This window comes from Ochlerotatus camptorhynchus, unplaced genomic scaffold (assembly GCF_037179485.1).
Source record: "Ochlerotatus camptorhynchus isolate MF236.1 unplaced genomic scaffold, CSIRO-AGI_Acam_v1.1 ptg000557l, whole genome shotgun sequence".
Taxonomy (NCBI): Eukaryota; Metazoa; Arthropoda; class Insecta; order Diptera; family Culicidae; genus Ochlerotatus; species Ochlerotatus camptorhynchus.
In genome coordinates, this window is record NW_027041040.1 from 1,488 (window position 1) to 22,813 (window position 21,326).

Consider the following 21,326-nt stretch of genomic DNA (forward strand, 5'->3'; position numbering starts at 1 on the left):
ACCGTATGAAGAACAATCCCAAAACAGCTCAGCCTCATTTTAATAATTTAAAATTGGCATTTCTTCAATGATTTAGGATTTATTAATAAATGATAAATGGCAGACTACGCAGACAGATGTTGTGTGGTTTGAGGTCCCTAGCATAGATAATAGTCCGTACAACAAGTGGATATTTCATCACAAGTTGGAAATGCTTCACCTTAATAGGAGTAAGCCACAACCAACGACTGTTGATTTGAACCGGCGTAGCCATCTACTATTTACTATTTACTTACGTTCAGCGAGTCCTGTATGGTGTTGAAGTGTGTCTGCTTACAGAGCAACGTTGCCGCCACGATCGGTAGATCGATCTTCATTTTCGCCATGCACTTACTTTCGCGTATCAGCAGCGGTATGGTCGGATGCAAGTTGACGACCAGTCTGTCACCTTGCAGCGCCAAAATTGGCTGCACCAGACAGGCATCCGCCACACTAACATCCTGACTGAGCCAAATCTGTGTCATTTCCTGTTCGTACTCTGCCAGGATGATCTTCGCAGAGCTGTAACGATTTTCGATATCTTTCGTGGTGGGTAACGCGGCTAGTACCGGATGGGTGGTCACCGTGGTGACCAGCTCATTCAGATGGTACTCCAACGAACGACACCACTTGATACGTCCGGCTATTGGTGGGAAATTTCGCGGTAATGGTGGATCATCGCGTTGCTTTCGATAAAGTTTCAATATGCGATCGATTTCCTTCTCGCAGTACTTGGACACGCGTTGGTACTTTTCGTCCATTGTGCTGAGGGGAATCTTTTCGCAAACTTTCTCGAAGCGAACCAAAAACCGGATACCCTGAGGCGTTTCCCAAACGCTGTCGAAGTTGTGCTCAATCATGGATGCGATCGTCTCCTTTAAGGTGTCAGTTTTTTGCATAAACACTTGGAAGTCGTTGTTGAAATCCACATTGCGCTGATCTAGGTAGTCGTACTTTTTCATAATAATTTCTACCCGAGCTTCGTCGAAGGTATTCATTGCATCTTCCAGGGCTTCACCCAACAGTAGCCCTTCCAAACGTCTCTCAAACAGGTGGTTGTAGTCATCGATTAGACTGAACATGGAGATAATCTTCGACAGTCGATCGCAGAACGTGTCAAATTTTCCAAAGACGTAGTTTTCCGAGAAGGCAAACGGGATTTGATCGGGGAGGAACGGTTGGGATTTTACGGCGTGATAGGTTTCCCTATATATGTGGTTAAGCTTCAAACAGTTGGTGAGTTTTGTGCGAACTAGATCCCGATCCTGGGTCCAAATCGTTTCCTTGCCTCGACAGGTGATGTATGACTTGCAGGTTTCGATCATTTGGTTGGTGATTTTTACCATCAGCGTGGACGTACGCTCAGAAGTGTTGTAGAATTGCGACACACTGTAGATCAATCTGACGGTTTGCAGGAGGCTTACGATCGACTCCTTCATGTTGACGGGATCGTCTAAGTAAAGCGAGTGACAACAAGCCTCCATGGCTTGAATAAATTTCGAATTATCGCGGGCCTCATTGTAGCAGAACGTAATTTTCTTGTCGGTCTCTTTCCATTGCTTCAACACTTTTGAGCCGGACTGCGAAAGGCAGTACAACGTCCACTGTACTTCCCGTTCCTGCAGATGGGATAGAAGTTGAGAAAACTGCGCTCCACGGCGCTTCCAATATTCCAGCTCGTCCTGGGGACCGCTGGAATCGTTCTCCCTACGCAGTTGTTCGCTTTCCATCAGGATCTTGGCGATGCCCTTGATCCAGTTGTTGACGCGTTCCTCCAGCTCAGCACAGGTGGATGCACTTTTTGACATTTCTCTAACCTCCGCCAGTGTATCGACACGACAGACAATTGTCTTCCCATCATCAAACACGTTAAAATGATTGCAGACTTGCTCGCAAACGCGCAGGGCACTGCAGAATGAGCGCAACCCGGGCAGCAGTTGGGATTTGATCAGATTACAGCTCATTTCCTCATCTTCGGATTCGATGTTGGGATAGGCTAGAGCTTGCATGAAAACGTGCTCGACGATGCGCTCGATCGAAGTTACCAAACCCACTCGGTGGGCGTCGATATAGCCACAGTACCTAATGTCAGGTGCAAGGGAAGACATGCATGCAAAGAGGGAAAAGCGTTATTGATTTTCAAAGATCACACTAAATAATCCTAAAAAAAATGGTGTACCGTGAATCTTTAAGCTTCGAACAAAATATTCGATATTAATGAGCAATGAAATCTAAAACTACTCTAAATAAATTAAACATGAACTGAAATAAATTAATTATTACTGTTTCTAAATAAAATCAATGTTGAATAGTTTGTTTAGGTATAATTGTTGGTATCAGATTATTGCTCATGCTGTGAATTTTTAGACTACTGCGAAGATCATAGTTGACAGGCTACTATTCCTCAATCATCATCTCACTGAATGATCTGTCAAATCGAATCAATTCACTACAGTATTTTTTTTTTTATTTTATTCCAGTGATTTCATTGAATTTTGTTGGTGAACGCAGCGTACAATGTACTTTACGGATATTTTCACCCAGATCTATCCAAAGCTAAAAAACATTAATTCTATCGGAATTATTTCTGTTTCGGTTGCTACTTATCAGAAACCCGGATTATTCTCTCAAACGTTATAAGAGCACAATCGTCATATGTGTCATATCCAGGAAGGGTTCAGTTGTAAAATACATCCTCGAGAGGCGATATATTCAAATGCGTAGTGAAGACGCCGATCGAATCCGATCATAATTGGAATCAAATGAGATTGTCCAATACGTCCCATACGTCCACATCCTTTCTTGAGTTCACGAAACTATACAAGAATCCTTCTTCGCATGGTTCCATCATCATACTCGAAATCAAAATATTCTTCATGTTGCTACAATCATCTGGTACCGAGGCTTGCAATCTTTTTCGTTTTTTAATTATTTCTTTTGAAACCTACGTGTACCTATTTCTAAACCTTTACGCCAACCACCACATCTAACTTTGTTTGATGTTATAGCCAATTTAGAGAAAATTTAGCATTTGACGAATTAATTATTCGATATGACAGGTATATCTGGATATAACGTGACTGTCACTTTTGACTTCCATCGTGAATACCTCCCTAATAACAATTGAATCGTACAAAATAATATTACCAATAGTTGGGAGATTATCTAATCTGTCCGATGGTGTTATTACTTTGCTTGTTTGAATGATCGTTTCCGAGAAATCAGCAATGGAAGTCAAAATTGACAGTTGTGTTATATCGAGGTATACCTTTAATTGTATTATACAACTCATACTCATCCGCAACATCTTCGGGCCATATGTACAAATAAAAAAATATTAATAGCGTTCTATGGGCCGATAGCACTTTTCGTTTGGCGGTTGTTGCGTCCAATTCCGTTCAGTGGTTGCCGAGAAACATGAGTCTAATTTTTTTGTTACACACAGAGCCGTTTTCCAATTCAAAAGTCGGTTTACCAAGCGGTATGTATACCCTTCTCTGCAATAATACAACTACTGCACAATTACATTCGTCTGAATGTACTTAGGTTTTTCTTTCCTGACGTCGTCCTTGGTCTTCGGTCGTTCAATTGTAGGGAAATTTATTCCAGCACTACATTGCTTCATTATCATTAATGCACCATTAATTGCCGAAAGCTCCAAATTTTGCACACCTGCCGCTGATATCAGCAATGAACCAAATTTACATCATCAACACCTCCGTACCGACGGCGACCAACCGGCTACTGTCGGTCGATGACGCTCAGAGCAGTTCCAGTAGCGCCTAATTTGATCTTCCGGAAGAAAGTGTGTAAAAATAGGGATAAATTAATTTCATTCCTTTCCATTTCACTCTTCATTAAACACATTTTCATATTTTTAAAATCAAACAAGTCGGTAGATCTACCTGCATCGTCATCGTCACAGCTGAGACTCTCTGTGTGCCTCCAGCAACGTCGATTATCGTTCCGGATCAAATGCTATCGCAATTATATCATTTGACTCAAATTAAAATTAACAACCTGGTTACTGAACGGGTTGTCCACGTCAAGGAAGACTGCGGGTCATTCGACTACAACCTGTGAGAGGCTGCCATTGGTTTTCTGATGCGGATTGGTATGAACATTGAATAAATTGAATGGTCACTTCACTACTTCGATACAATTTAACTCACACTTGATCACGTTACCACAATTCAACGTGGGAAGTGCAGCAAAATTGGAAATGGAGAAACCAGTGTGTGCTTTGCGAAAACCAAAAGACGCCAATTCTGAACCATCATCATCAGCAAGCAAACTTACGCACCAATGCGCACACGATCGTTATCCAACCGAGTGAAGCTAAAGGTGGTAAAAGAAAAACTAATCTTTATGCAAATTCGTTCGTGCCATGCTATTTCAATTTTTCTCTCCCCCCAGAGCGTCTTTCCGCATTATTGACACCAATTTAGCTAGCAAAGATTAGATTATTGGATGAACAGATGACTATATATCCAACGTGAACATGGACCAACCACCTCCACGGGATGAGCTGATAGCGATATTATTATTATAAGTTATTTTCCATGATGGAAACACTAGTCACTAATTGATATATAAGGTTAATGTTCCTAATGTCGACCTAAGGAAAGCATCTTTTGACAATGTTTCACTATCAACCAAAAATATCCATTTGTATTGTCCAGATGACGCATTATTCAAAGAAAAATTTAAGAACAGGAAATTTTTATCAACGGGCTCAATTTTTAGATCCATAGGCCAACATTGGAGACATTTCCCCTATCTAATTAAAAAAAAACGGAAATGCTTGCTCAACTACGTGTGTGCGAAGAAAAAAATCATGTACTAATTAAATACACTACAAACTCGAAAACTCACAAATCCTTGTGGAAACCTTCCTCTGGGAGCTGTTTCTGTATATTGATGCGGAACATGTAGATGCAGATCCCGGTGAAGGCACAACTCCACCCATCGGTGATGAACAGCTTGTGTTGCTTGTGGTGTGCCCCACCGGATGCTCCTTGAGGTGTTTTCGAAGAGCTCGAAGCACCAGCCCTGGACGGACCCGGCTTACTGATGTCCCGTTCGGCTGGTTGATCCACTTCGTCCACCTCCTGGTAGAACCACATCAGCTTGTTGCGCATGTTCGGCAGAAAGAGCTGATTGATCTCGTCCAACTGCAAAAAAAAAACAATGACAATAGGTAATATAGAATAAAAACAAATAAGTACTGATTACAAACCACAACGAGTGTTTAGAAAGGAAAGGTCTAATTTTTTTTTGAAACGATGTTTCTCCACGAAGGAGGAGAAAGGAACCACACAAGTAACCGACAAGCCCGCTAATCGCCTTTTTGCAATATAATGCTGATGTACGACTGATATAAAGTTCAAATACCCTTATATCGCAAAAAGGGCGATTATCGGATAGTTAGCGGGCATTAGACTGATGCAAAATTTGAAATTTTCGCTCCACAGTGCTTAAACGGTTCCAAATTGGGTCCTGCTAGCCTCCCAAATTTTGAACTACTTTAGTAAGAAACTGACTTGGCACAAACCATTTCAAGTTTATATGGGAATTACGATGAGAAAACATATGTTTTTGTTCATATCTATCTAACAATTCACCACATCACTATGCTTCTAAAAATGATAACAGTGATTGTTGCAAATTTCCTCAGCTACAACTTTGTTGAAAACTTTTCAATCAAATGTAAGAAACAAAAGCTATTAATGATTCAAGTTACTGATGTCTTATGATTATGCTCATTCAACTGTTCAGCAGGCAACATTGGTGTTTCTGGGGCAAAGATTAGAGCACAAATATCATGACTACTATGTCACACTGCAGAATACAGTGTTGCCCACAGAACAGCTGCTTGATCATGCCATAAGATTATCAATCTCTTAAACAATTAATAACAATTTAATTCGACATTTGGCTGAAAAACAACATTCCACAAAGTTGTAGCTTAAAAAATTTCTTTTTTTTTCTTTTTATTCTTTTTTCTTTTTATTTAAAAAAAAAGATATAGAAATTTTCGAAGCAATATGGACAATGGGTAGAAGACAATGAACAAAAAGTTTGGTTTTCCCATAGTAATTTCCATATAAACATCGAATAGTTTGTGCCAAGTCAGTTTCTTACCAAATGAGGTTAAAATTTGGGAGGATAATCAGGACCTGATTTGAAACCGTCTGAGCACTGTGGAGTGAAAATTTCAAATTTTGCATCAGTCTAGCGGGCATGGTCAAATATATTCCACGGGGTTTGTCGACAGTCCCTTTGTACATGGTTATTTTTTTACTGTACGCTGCACCCAAAATTGCCCAAATGTTTCAATAGAATCAAACTAGTGAAATCGAAAGTTACGCTTCGGAGCGTTACTTTTAACTCTTAATGTTTTTTTAACCATTCACATCGTATTTGCTACTCCGTTACTGATCTGATCCCGTGAAAGAGAATCAATTAGATTCCCTCCGGGTATTCTTCTTCTACTTCTTATGCTTTATTACTTTTCTACTGAATCTTTACGTCAGCCTTTAACTTAGTGCTTTATAGCACTTCCACAGTTGTGAATTGATGACTTTCTAAGCCTATACCATTTTTACTATATTCCCCGGGAAAACAAGAAATTTTCCAAATTGCAAAAAATCTTATGCATGACCGAGAATTGAACCCAGTCGCCTCCAGCATGGTCTTGCAGTATAGCTGTGCTTTTACCAATTGTACTAAGGATGGCTCCCTTATGTTTCTCCTGATTCGCTTTGGTTTCCCCCGGAAGATTTTTCCGACATGTTGTGGAAGTTTCTTCCAACGTCCCTTTGAAGATTTTGATCGGCTTCTAGCGAAGGATTCTTTTAACTTTCTCACGAAAGTTTCGTCCGACTTTGCACAGAAGTTTCTTCCAACTTGCCCTGGATGAATCATACATCTTTCCCCGAAAGTTTCTTCGAACTCTCTCTCTCTGGAAATTTCTTCTATCGTTTAACGGAAGTTGCTTAAAATTTAAGTTCCAACATTTTTGTTCCAAACTTTCCTCAGAGGTCCAACTGGCTTCCTCTAGAAGCGGACATTATTTCACATTTCACCCGGAAGTTCCATCAGACTTCCCACGGAAGACTCTTCTGAATTCTTCAGAAAGTTTCTTCCGAGTTCCCCAGAAGTCCCTGCGACTGCCTTTGCTTCTGTCTCCGAAGTCATCCCACAAATTCCATTCAACTTTTACTGGAAGTCTCTTCTAACTTCACCCGGGAATTTCTCAAACCATGCCCTGGAAGCGTTTATCGGTTTTGCTTTGAAATTTCCTCATCCGGCAGCTTTTCTAACATAGCACTGGAAGATTCTTCCATATTTCCCCGGAAATTTCTTTTTACAAAAGTTTTCCAACTTTCTCCGGAAGTTTCTTTCAGCGTCCCCCTTTGGTAGTGTATATCTATTTATCTGGATTTTTACTTATTTCCCTCCGAATTTTCTTTCAATCTTCCCAAAAATTCATCTGGCTTCCACTGGAAGTGTCTTCCAATTTCCACGGGATGTTTATTCAGAATTCCCCTGGAAATAGTTTTCGACTATTCCCGGCAGTTTCTTCCAAAGGCCTCCGGTAGATTCTGTCAGCTACCTTCAGGAGTGTTTCCTGGTTCCTCTGGATAGGTTCTTCCAATTTCCCCAAGTAAATCAAAGAAGGAAATTTTCTGGGTTGTGTGATCATTATTAGTAAACATTTATGTACAGCATGGTATCATAGCATAGCATAACATAGCATAGCATAGCATAAGCGATTGCACAAATTGTGGGGGCTATATAATGGTCAACCAATAAATTTTGTAGAAAATATCGTATGTTGTCGTGAAAAAAAATACTTGGGACTAGTGGTTTTTCCCACACATTTTTTTTTTTGTTTATTAATTTATTTGATAAGGCTCAACCGAATTAACTTTACAGAGCCGAGGATTCTTGGTCACTATACAATACATCTTAAAACTATAGTCAAAAGGTACAACACAATAAACACTTTATCTTCCGCTATCCAAAAAGCCTCCTCCATCAGAACTGGAGCCGCTTCCAGTAGTTTCATTGTATGGCAAATTGTTGTATGCCAACGAGGGTCAGAGCGCGTCCATTGCAGCAATGGACACAAAACGTGGTCAGCACTCACACACTCATCACGAAACGGTTGCTTTCCAAAGTCGACGACGCATCGACCGAAAGAACTGCTGATGAAGAACAATGAGGAGGACCACACAATGGTTGCTGTCGAGAAAACAGACGATCGCGTAACACACATCGAGAGTGGTCTGCTTTTGTCGACAGCCGAGTGAACACTGTTTTCCACACATTAAAAACTACAAATCAAGCATCGCATTATACACCTGGCCACATCCTTACAATCGCAAGGGATAGGAAGGAAAATTAGTTCAACATCTACTTAAGAAGGTGCAGGGAACCCATACTACCTTCATAGATGCCACGGGAGGGAACATTTGTGTTAGTAGAAAATGGAATATATTTAGGAATCTCTATTCGGCAATATAAAGTAAAGGTTATGTGAAAATGTAAACAAATTTCAATTAATACAAAAAGAAAGATCTCACCAAAATTATCTGCTATAAGCCTGTCTTTCCATGTTTTCGAAGCTGTTTCATGCATCATCCTTGCTAGTACTCTCCAGCACGCGTTTTCTTTTCACACCAAAGCTTTGAGACCATTCAACACTCTTTCGCCTGCGTTACTGTATTGGAAGCAAACCAAAGGATACACAGTAGAATGCGCAGACCTTTCAGTGCTTGTAGTACATCTGATCACCAACACCATCATAGAACTATTAGAAAAACCAACACCTCCGACGCAGGCATCGATCGCTTAACTATGCCACACATTTATGGTCCGGGAGTACACACGAAGAAAATAAAACAACACACTTAGAAATACCTAATTTTACACGTGACGGAATCCATCTTTGACATAAAGGATGAGACGTAAACAAACATGTTATGTAAAATTAAGTGCTCCGAGACTGAAAAGTTCGTTACTCGACGAAAAGTACGTTTGATTGAGCTGAACTTCGCGTCTATTATGACTCAATTTTGTGTCATAATTAACGCTCATGTATGTCAGTCTCAGAGCACCTAAATTTACATGAATTTTTCTAATGTCGTTTTCGTTTTTGCGGTGTAGCTACACCGGTGCTACACTGCCGTACACCGAAATATTTTAGGGTGTAGATATAGAATGCACCTTTGTTTACAAACAAATGATGTTGAGCTGTCAAAGACTCGCGCTTATTCCTGCTTACACTACACCAGTGCTACACCGCAAAAACGAAAACGACATAAGTGTGAAGTTTGCAGATAGCGACATCTCTTCCGATTCTAGCAAACACTATGAATCACGTTTCCTTCTCGATTCGAAAACTTCCCAGAAAGCGAGAAAACCACCACGATCGCACACGCATAACCGCCCGGGAGGCAGAGTGCCAGCGCTAATCAGCCAAATGCAACCAAAAACAATCAAAGCGAAGGCACGCACAAAACAGAGAGCAAACTTAAAACAGAACCGTATCCGACGGGTTTCGAAACTCCACTATATCGAAAGCCAGATCTACAGAAAATGGAAGAGAAATTCAATGAAGTATGTCATTTGATTCCGGAAAATGGTGCTTCCGGGAACAAGTTTTCCGGGTAATGTCGTAGAATCATTTGAGTGACATTTACTCATTCTATGAATGATCTACTTTTTTTGCGAATTTGAGTGAAGGGGACTTAAATATGAGTCAGATTCATTTGCCATGTGTACAGGATACTCCACAGTCTCTGTAAAACACTCCAAAACAAAATCATGCAATTCATCCTTAGATTCTCTTCGGATTTTAAGGTTTTTTTCTAAGAATTCACTACAGCTTCTATACAATTTGTTAAATTAGCTTTAATTCTTCTTAGAAGTTCCATGCAATTCACCTCTACATTCATCTTAAAATTCACTTGGAATTCTCCTTAAATTCATCTATAAACTCTTTTCAAGATGCTTTTTAAATTTTCCTCGCAATTCCCTTAAAACTCTGTAAAGAGTTCCTTTGGAATTTTACCCTCAACCAGTGCTGATAAAAATCCTTTCTTCTACACTCAAATTAGCTGAAAATGAAGAAAACCTTAACAGATAGACCAACTACCTGCATGAATTTGAATTTTGATATAAACAAATTCCCTTGATCTAGGCAACCTCTGAGTATCAAAAATAACATTTGTTTTTCTTCATTCGTGGCTGGATTCTCATTATCGCCTCTGTTGTTGTTAATATTGATATTCGTCTTCATCTTGGTCGGGATGATATTGAGGATCAAATGCAAAATGATTATTTTCATTTTAAACAAATATAGCGCTGAAGAACGTGGTTTTTAGACATAAATCGACGGAAAGTTATTGCCTCAAGCTGAACTGATGATAATATCGATGATTTAGGCAATGTGGTCGACAATATTCAAAATAATCATTTTGCCCAAAATGTCGTTGATTATTTTGCTTTTGAGGATCACTTCTGATTTTGACAATTTTGGGCTTGATAATCGAGCACTGGTGAATATCAACAAACGCGTATTCGTTGATGTATAATAAACTCATTTGTTCTTTTCGCTCGTTTCGTAACTACGAAGATGTTCAAAACAAACGCAATTCATCGACACTGGGTTGAAGCGATACTCCTTGCATGTGATGGTAAATGATAAAAACAGACACTGCCCTCAACATTAGATACCCTTAGTATTTTTCACGGAACTTTAAAATTTCACAATCGTCAAGGAATTTTCCACAGAGCTTCTTAAAACTGTTAACAACAATCAATACGAAACTAACGATTTTAAATTGGCTCACTACTTGACTAGCCTATTGGTCCCAAGCAAATCGATTAACGTACCCCATTCTAGTATAAATTCCAGTACTACACTATGTTTGTTTTGTTTCACTATGAAAGTTTGACAGATAAAATGAGGGGTTCGTGGATTTTCCTATGTTTCGAGGGGTGCATCGATTAGCTTGGGACCGAAGATAGTTCCATAGCTGAGCCAAAAAGTTGAGCTCGTTTCTTCAGGACCTTCTGGTCTTAGAGTTACCTCTATGCTGTTACCCCGAACATTCACAATTGACTTGAAATTCTATTCAGAACTGGAAAGGAAATTTTCTCATATATACTTTGGTGTAATCCCTATTTTTTTATTCCATTCCCTAGAATTCATTCTTAACCCTTCGTCAGTGCAAAAAAAAACTTACGTTGTCTGTTCCTTGGGGTCAATTTAACCCCAAATGAAAATGTTGCATCGTTCGGCAGAGATTTTCAGAAATAGAAGGTTTTCAAAAATATGGAAAATTTATCAAAATTTACTCATTAGATGGCGCTAAGACGAAAATTATCAAGTTGCACAGTGGTTGAAAAGTCAATTTTGACGCTCTTAATTAACAACACCATGGAGAGTGGATTTAGAGTAATGACGTCTTCTGTAATGGCTCAGCTCTGGTACTGTCTTCGGTCCCAAGCAAATCAATGCACCCCTCGAAACATAGGAAAACCCACGAACCCCTCATTTTATCTATCAAACTTTCATAGTGAAACAAAACAAACATAGTGTAGTACTGGAATTTATACTAGAATGGGGTACGTTAACCGATTTGCTTGGGACCAATAGGCTAGACAAGTAGTGAGCCAATTTAAAATCGATAGTTTCGTATTGATTGTTGGTAATACCCCGTTCCCATTACAGCGTCTATCACGTGATATACGCTGTCTTGCAATGAGCACTCATACATCTAGTTTTCACTGTAAATCCTATACATGAGTGCTCATTGCAAGACAGCCCACATGACGCGACATAGGCTGTAATGTGAACGGGGTATGAAGTGTTCACATTACGGTGACTTTGATATAGTTTGTCATTTATGATAGTGAGAAAAAAGAACAACTTTGTTATTGTTTGCATGTCTGTATATGAGTTTTCTGTGGAAACCTATCCTGACGGCGGTATCGTACGAAGCCAGTACCGAGGATATCCGGATACTTTTGACCAATGAGTGTCGGAATATTTACTGCAGTCTGACCAGTTTCATATCATACAAATGGAAAGCTGTTCAACGCTGCATTTTCACTATCAAAACGATGGCTTCCTAGATCAGGACATTGCGTCGATTTTGCAGACTACAAAGCCAGAGCAAGGCCCACATGGACATTCTTTATATGCGGATCTTTTTAGTATCATCGAACGTCTGAGGCGGAAACAACATGCCCAGCGCTCAGCACAATTGATTACAGTTGGATCACGCTCGCGAGAAATTTCTTATTAACCGACTTTCACCTTGATGTTGATGACTTCCCATCCGTTTTGATGCCGGGTCGTTTTGGTTGGGTACCGGAGAAAATATTTGATGTGCTACATTTTTTTTTTGTTCGACGGGCACACTCCAAAGGCGATCGCCACCGTAAAACCTTCCATTAGTTGGCGACAGTTGAATGGTATTGATTGCGGAAGAGCTTCGTCTCGGGTAGGTGGGTCAGGATATTTGCAATGGTTGTTTTGAACCGCCAGTTCGATTTTTTTTAAAGTTTTGATTGACTCGACGGAAAAGTGACACTTAAAGCCAAAAAATAGCGACCAGCTGTATCGTGGCCTGGTTGCCAGTCACTGCTTTTCAGGATTTTATCAAATACACAACATGATATAAGCTATATCAAGCATTTATGTTCAGCATGGTATCAGTACAAAAAAGCTGTCTCCCGGGAATCGAGAAATGTGAATATTAGTTAATTTCCCGGTTTCACTATTTTTAAGCGTCTTGAAATTTTTACTGTAATCCCGAAACTCTGAAAAAAAATCCCGAATCTTAAGATTTTTCTAAGCCCAGGAAACAGGACTATGGAAATTTGAAATTAGGATTTTTTTCAATCCTGAGTTTGGAGAAAAAAATCAACTTAAAATTGAGTGGATGTTAATTCAAAATCCCAAAAACGTAGTTCACAAAGTTAAATTCTCCTCGCTGCCTCGAAAATCATCTCGAATATGAAGTAAATCAATGAAAATTTTGTTCAATCTAGGAGTATACTAATAGACTAAATGCAAACTTCTCTGGATTTTCCTCATATAAAAATTTACCTAGTCAATGAGTGACCTACGTTTATGCGAATTTGAGTGAACGAATCTCAAATTTAAGTAGGTTTAATCAGCCGTAGTGACAAAAAAAATACATGTCCACATTCTGGAGCTATGTAATATTTTTGAGATTGTGGGGCCTTGGAAAATTTTACACGTTAATACATCATGTTCGCTTACAAAACGAATGAGAACGACCCAAATTTGATTTTAATTCACTCATAATCGCCAAAAGTGCAGGAACTCAATAATTAGTAAATTTATCTCATGTTTTCTTGTGGAAATCCTCAAAATCTGCCGGAAAATAAGGAAAATTTACTCAGTCTAGGAGTAGTACCAATAGACTGAGTGAATCCAATCTTTACTTTTCTCATATTCGGGAATGTTCTTCCTGTACAAACCTGGAAAAACCTGAAAAATATTAGGCAAATTTACTCATCACTGAGTTCCTGCACTTTATGTGATTTATGAGTCAACTAAACTCAAATTTGGGTCGTTCTCATTTGCCGTGTAGTTGGAAATGAACTTATCCAGGGAGAAGGTTACACACTTAGTTTTATTTGATGAATCTCGGTTATTCCAGCACCACCGAGAAGATCAATGATAATATTTTCTGGTATCTCAGCAAATGTGACGTTTGATTGCTGAGTCCCGGAAAATGTTTAGCTGAATCTCAGCAAGCAAACGTCATGTTCTGCTGATATCTCAGTAAAGTGATTGCCGAGCTGCTCGGCGGCACCGGAATTACCGAGATAGGGCAAACGTGTGTAGAACGGCGAGTTGATTTCGTGTTGTTCTGAATTTTGAAATTTAGTTTGAGTTCGTGATTTACACTTGCTCTTTTAGGGTAAATTACGAATTTGGTGAATCAAGTTTAAGCGCATCGTTTGTTCAAAATTGAGCACTCAATGACTTTATGTATCTCCTGTCAATAATAGGTAAACATATTGCCAAAGCCGCCATTTACCCTAATCATATTGGAATGTGTTGGCCTCGGGTCAAGAAGCATGTAAGTAGTTGTTTGATCCACCAAAAGACCGGAAAGTGCCCAAGCATTGAAAGTTTTATTGAGGCGTTAAAGCATTCTACAAGTCTAAATCACGGTCTTCAAAACCCTCATAAAACCAAAATTGTTACTTGGGTCAATTTCAACCTTTATTTAAATGTCCATACAGCCATAATCTATCCGTGGGCTATCAATTCTGTCTTTTTCATAAGTTTTTCTACCTAATAAATTTTGCCCAATGTTTCATGATAATATAAAATAATTCCTTGAACTTTGAAATCGTCAACTTCACGCATGAAGTAACGAAAATCTGAAAAGAAACTTAATTTTATTTTCTAACCTAGTTAGTGAATTTTAGATTAATGAATCTTGACCATCAAGAATGGCTTTATACCATTGCAACAATAACCCTCCCTAGCAGCATACTTTTTATAATTCGGTGGAGGTAGCTTCTATGTTACTTATTTTAGTCATAATCAAGAAGCTGCAACTTTTTGCGACTGATGTGTGTTATTTGGGCTCATACTCACCATATTTCCCTCGAAGATGTGGTCCATGATCTGATGCCGAGGCAATCCGGTGGCGTCCATCAGCAGCTGGAAGGTGAACTCCAGCCGGGGATCCATCTCCCCTCGACGGGCCTTCCGCTCGCATTCTTCCCGTCGGCGCTGCGTTTCAGGTGATTCGGTCATGGTGCGTTGCAGTGTAGGATTCACCCAAAAAGGACGCGATAACGACAATAATAACCACCAACAACAAAAACACGACGAGTTTTACGTTCCGTGCGTAGGTATTTCAAGATTCAAAAATTGGGCAGTCGAAGAGTTTTCAACGTACGCACAAATTGATATGCAAAAAAGAAAAAGAGTTCAAAAATAGTTTAACGTCCTTCCACAGACTCACACGTTGACTGTTTCAGAGGTATCTCTGGTGTGATGTTTGCAGAGTGTTATTTATAAGTGTTTTTGTTTTTGCCTTTGCTTATGTATGATACACTGTTTTTTGCACTTTTTACGATTTCTCAAATAGACTACATCAGCAGCTATTCACATGCGGTCATTTGGAATGATTTTCAACCGTGGTAGTAAACTGTATTTAGCTGAAATAAATGAGTTCCTGGACTGTTAAAATGCAAATCAAAACAGAATCATTCAAAAAATCGATACTATTTATGCACGCAAAAAAAAACCACATGCAAAACTAGTTTCAATTAATAACTCGTGAGTTCACTTTTAAGCCCTATCGGAATATGACTCACTGTTTATACACTCTGAAAAGGAGAACCGTGCAGAGAGAAGTCAAGAATCAGATCTAGTGCTAATGGAAGTAAAATATAATATGTTCAAGGGAAAAAATCAAAATGAAATATCAACATTTCTTTTAAAAATTCGAAATTTTGGATCAAGTCCATTCACACAAAATGCATTAGAATCTTACACATTTATGTATGAGTTAATTATTTAATCGATAGAGCGATGACTTAGCCTTCACTATCGCAATTAATACCCATACCAATCTCAAATAAAGATCCGTTACAGTTAAAGCAGAGTGGACGTGACAAGGGATGCGTAAAATTCAAATGAATCCAATTTTCGCTATTATTATATGCACTAAACATGTTACATCGCGGTTCTTGTCATGTTCACTCTGGCCGCAGCCTGAAATTTAATACAAAAACATACACATTGTAAAAGTGCCGTGCAAAGTTTACTGAAAAATACCGAGAATATTGAAATCCCGATTATGCAAAATATGAAAAACGAGATATTATCCAACAGCACAACGATCACGATCGGGATATCAATGTTTAAAAAAGCAAAAATCGCTCCAACAAAGTATTGATTTATCAAAATTCAAAGGTTAAAAATAGCTCTAACAAAGACAAAGACAAACTACCATGCACACCACTAACTAACTCGAAGGACAATTTATTGCGCCGCAAAACAGCTTGCTACTGAGACATGCTTCAAATAGAGTGGGTCGCATCGTAAAGCTATCAGTGCATGCACAATTTTTACTGTACCGGATGACACCCGGTTTCACTGTAAGGATTTGAATTTAAAAACGCAAATAACCAGATTGCTGGGTTAAATAAATGGAAACGTGATTCAATTGAAAAAGGAATTGGAAAACAATGTTACGTAACCACGCTATTACATTACCTTTGGAGGATTATTTAGCAAACATAGAGGTTGCAGCCCCAGTTGCTAAACCAAATCTTCCATCGCATTGCGAAATTACCTGCAGCAGATCTTCTTCAGATATTTCCTCTTCCGGTTCGTCCTCTTCTTCGGTTTCATGAGTGCCTCCTCCTGGGGCTTGCTCATGTTCGTCCTCGTCCAGATCGTTATCGTTATCATTATCGTTATCGCCATCGTCGTTATCCAGATTTTCTGCTCCAGACTCACCTCCCGCCTCATCTATTGCGATCTCCGGAGTTCCCGGGGCTGCTTCAGAATCATTCTGAACTGACAACTCATCTTCGGCTGGCTGATCCTCGCCCGGATCCTCAGCCGGCTCTTCCTGATCTGGGGAAGGTTTACAGTCAGTCGGAAACAAAACCGATAAAAAACTACCACACTAGGCAGCAGTTGTAGCTTACTAGACTCAATTTTTAGGTTTCAATTACTTCACGCGAAGAGCACTTCTTAAAGTCAACCGTTCTCAACGACGAGTGAAAGAAAAGTGAAAAATCGATCTCAGAATCAACAAAGCTGGAGATATCCATGGTGTTTCACCAAATAAAATGACACAAACACAAGAAGTTGCACAACGCCATGCGTTCATACCTAAATTAGTGATTTTTTTAAACAATTTATTATATTGTGCTTCCAACAGAAGCGTTTGACATGGAAATAAACAAATTTGACCGAAACTGATCCACTCCGTTTGACGATTGTTCATTGAGCATGATCAGCATGCTATTTCCATAGTAACATATCAATAAATGTGACATTAGAATCAACATTCTTCTTAGAAACAACTCGTTACTAAGTGATCACAGAAATTCGAAACATACAACGCTGAATCGAAACTATTGATAAAACAAATGTGACAACTAAATCAACAAAGTAAATCGAAGATTTGCAATGCGCATTCACAAACATACAATGTTGACACATAAATCAACAGCTACATTGTCTACAAATACTCCAAGCATTAAAAGATAGACGAATTCCGCGCATAATTCAACGTACGCATGATCCTGGAGATGAATTTGACTGATCAACAAACAGTAACCTATATATACTGACCGTTGATAGATGATCACACGATCAACGCGTGCCTTGCGCTGAATCATAACTATAAACCATGGCAATAATCTCAACAGGCTGTTGCTTGTCAGCTGATCATCCTTGTGATTGGTTACCATGTCCACCAGCCCAAGGTCATTGTTTGTTATCAAACCTGTTGAATAGAAACAAATATCCACAGATGACAACAAGTCGTAAATATCCACAGGTTAGGGGAAACAACCAAAAAGCCGGTAAATATCCACAAGTTGCGAGGGGAAGGCGAGGAAAACTATTTCCCCTTTACCCTTGAAAATACAACGGAAAACTCATTAGCAACTGGTGATGAAACCACGTGTAGATATTTGTTATGATTCTGTGACGGCTTCTGTGGGTAGATGAGAAAACGTGACCCTGACCTACAGCAGTGCCGTACAGAAAGAGCTTCCTGTTTGTGGCATTGGAATCGCGTTTTGCCAAGTCAGGCACTACCTACATAGCTGGGTCATAAAGTTCGTCTACGTCTATTGAAAACAAGTACATGAACAAAACCCAGAGTGGTATGTGACCAGACGGTTTAATCAATAATTCGATTATTATGCCTTCAAATGCAGACCGGCCGGAATAACCTTTCTCGCTATGTAGGTTCAGAGTTGCTTATTGCAGCGTAGTTTAGACTTTTGCATTCGAGCTAGATGCACGTTTCCAAAGAGAAAAATTTAGAAACCGTTACATATGTTACGTGCTGCAAGCTTCACTGACTAGTATGGAGGGAAAAGCATTTTAAAACATTATAGAAGATTCCGGACTTTTGAATATTTTGAATGAACGTAGACTTGGATTATTTTTTTAGAGCTTGACACTTCAAAGAATTTTCTTGAGAATTTTGACGAGGACTCCAATGGAATTCCAACGGGAATTCCTAGCAGAACTTCTACTACTGCATTATTTGGAGAATTTCAAGATTGCAGAACTAGGGTGGGTGAGCCCTAGGGTGAGCCAGTAGTGGACAAACTAAGACAGTTTATTTAAAACTAAAACTAAATAAATGATTTGCATACAATTATTATACGTCAATCTCTATAGCTTTCAACTTCTATTTGATGGAAAAAATATTTACATTATGATTAAATAGTATACATTTTGCGAAAACACGTCTTCCATTAATAGTACACACTTAGAAATACCTAATTTTACACGTGACGGAATGCATCTTTCACATAAAGAATGAGACGTAAACAAACATGTCATGTAATAATAAGTGCTCTGAGACTGAAAAGTTCGTTAGTACGTTCGATTGAGCTGAATTTCGCGTTTGTTATGACTCACTGTTATGTAAAAATTGACGCTCGTATATGTCAGTCTCAGAGCACCCAAATTTACATGATTTTTTTTTTCTAAGTGTGTAGTTTCTAATGGATACTACTATTGAGCAATTCCCTACAAATTCACAAATCGGTTTATTTTTTGTATTTTTTGATTTGGTTGAAAATTTGCGGAAACGTCCCTTATGACCAACAATGCCATTTTGCATCTTAATGTCGCCAGCCTTATTTTTTGTAAACGGCATATAGAAAAATATCAAGCTTATCTTCAGCAAATTAGTAAACGGTTTGTCCAACTGGTTTGGTGTCTTGGGAAATATTGCAGGTAATAGATGAGACTATTGGAAAAAAAATGCACTCTAGAAAATTAACTAACTTTTTTTAAATTTCTAATGAAGTGTTAAAAACAATTTTTCTCAAAAAAGGATTTTTTTTGTATTTTTTATTTGTTGATATGTTTTAGGGGACAAAAATGCCATCTATTGCACTATAGGTCAAGATGAAAAAATGATGGAAAAAAGTTCGGATTTTTAAAAAATACTCAAGTTTTTGAAAAAATATCCAAAACATGGTTTAATTACTTTTTCGACTTTATGTAATGAAAGTACACCAAATTTACAATAAAAGAAAATTGTTGATATAACTAAGAATCAAAGTATGGATTTGTTTTACAACTATATCAATCTAACAATGTAAAAATAAATTAAATCATTCTCGAAAATTCGCATTTTTTTTTAAATGGTCTCATCTGCAATATTGCCGAAGACACCAAACCGATCGGACAAACAATTTTCGAGTACAAATTTTCTGAAGATAAGCTTCCATTGGGAACGCACATGATATTTTTCCAATAACAAAATTAATTATTTTGATCTGAAATACACATAATATTCATATGATCACATGAATTCTATGTTATAAATCACATAAACTTCATTGGACACATAAGGTTCATGTGATTTGCTGGTGCGAATCCCAATTATGAGATCACATGAAAGGTATGTGAAATTCTAATGGATATTTTCCATTGGAAATGTGATTTATTTTTTGAGTGTAGGGAATTGCCAAGGGGCAAGACAGCTGTACTCCAAGCTGTACTCAGAGTAAACATATTTGCTGCGAGTAAATTTGAGTTGCTCATAATTACTCAAAAATGAACAGAGTAGTCTCGTATTTTTCATCATAAGAAGTTCAGGAAACAACCTCCGTCTGACAGGATGTTTTGTTTAAATATTTTCAATTAGGAGAAAATTTTGCATTTGGCGTCAGATTATCAACTTTAATATAGCATGATGTCCATGAAACTGCAACATTAGGTTTTCATGTATTGAAAGATCCAAGTTACATTGCTTTTGTCCATGCCAGAGGCCTCTTTTGCTTTCTAGGGATTGATGATCTTCGAAGTTTTTCGTGATGTGGTGGTGTGATTTCAAGAAGTTGGAATTTGACCTAATATTATGAGAAGATTATTTAAGCTCATGAAAATTAATACTCAACCTCTCTAAATCGATGTAAGAGGCTTCTTGTTCTGTTCAATTAGTTTCTGGCATGAGAAACTCAACATTACTAATTATTTATAATTGAGGTGTAGAGTGAACAGCAAAATTAAATTTACAAGCTTCCATAATGGAAGCTCGATATAAATCTCCGAGAATATGTTGCTAGAAAAAGTCAGAGTAATGGTCAACTGTCATTAGAAACTTAGAAAAATACAGTTGAAAATTATGATCAGAAACGGGTTAAATTTTCATCGCCTGGTGTTGTTGTGATGATCCACATTTAGCACAAATGGAACATTGACGAATGCGGTCTTTTATGTAGCTGTTCATCCCAGGTCACAATAGATTAGTTTTGGCCAAGTTCATAGTTGATTCTATTCCGATACTTACATGAGCGATCGTCGAAGGGACAGACAAACAGACGTAACTCTTTGAAAAAGTTTTTCTTGAAAACATAGTATCTCAAAACATAGAACCTCAGTAACGATATCTCTCGGGATTCTCGCGGAAAACAAGCTTGCTCACTAACTCACAAACAATATTGCATAAAACTTCTATAGAATGTATAGAAACGTCAAAGTGATCCGATACCAGCGCTGCGGCGAGTAGTTCACGGAACTGATAATATTCGAATCATCCGTTAAATGCGTGAACGAAGATACACAATGAAGAGTTACGTCTGATTGTCTATGATCTATTTTTTGTCATGCTACTTAGAATTGTTCAGAATCCTCCATTTGGGATGACTGTAGTCCTCCCTGAGATTGTCTGGAATCTCCCTGGAATTGTACGGAATCCTTCCTGCGATTGTTTGGGATCCTCTCTGGACTGTCGTGAATGCCCCTAAATTTTTACTTAAATCGCCCTTTTGATTGTCCAGAATCCCTGTTGGATTTGCCCGAAGTCCCCTCTGATATTGTCCGGAAGACGTACTGAGAGTGTATGAAACCTTTTCTGATAATTGTCTGGAATCACCCCTAGGCTAGTTTGAAGTCCCTCGGGAAACTGTCATAAATCCCCTTTTTGATTGACTGGAAGCCTTCCAGAGATTGTCCGAAGTCTTCTAGGGATTGTGTCTAGGGATTGTCCATCTGGGACTGTCCTGAATTATTCTTGTGA

The 21,326-nt window shown here is 38.6% G+C and overlaps 2 protein-coding genes across 2 annotated transcripts; both read right to left on the reverse strand.

Moving 5' to 3' along the window:
- Positions 1-275: 275 nt before the first annotated feature.
- On the reverse strand, positions 276-15,104 carry LOC135713492 (dynein axonemal heavy chain 5-like; the record flags this gene model as incomplete). Its single annotated transcript, XM_065236617.1, has 3 exons — positions 14,681-15,104; positions 4,894-5,192; positions 276-2,100 (listed from the first exon to the last, which is right to left on the reverse strand). Coding segments are annotated over exons 1-3 (2,286 nt in total), but the record flags the coding sequence as incomplete, so codon positions are not given.
- Positions 15,105-15,769: 665 nt separating this feature from the next.
- On the reverse strand, positions 15,770-17,351 carry LOC135713486 (nucleophosmin-like). The gene is made up of 3 exons (XM_065236610.1): positions 17,348-17,351; positions 16,392-16,678; positions 15,770-15,808 (listed from the first exon to the last, which is right to left on the reverse strand). The coding sequence occupies exons 1-3, from the start codon at positions 17,349-17,351 to the stop codon at positions 15,770-15,772; spliced, it is 330 nt and encodes a 109-aa protein (XP_065092682.1).
- Between the last annotated feature and the right edge of the window lie 3,975 nt (positions 17,352-21,326).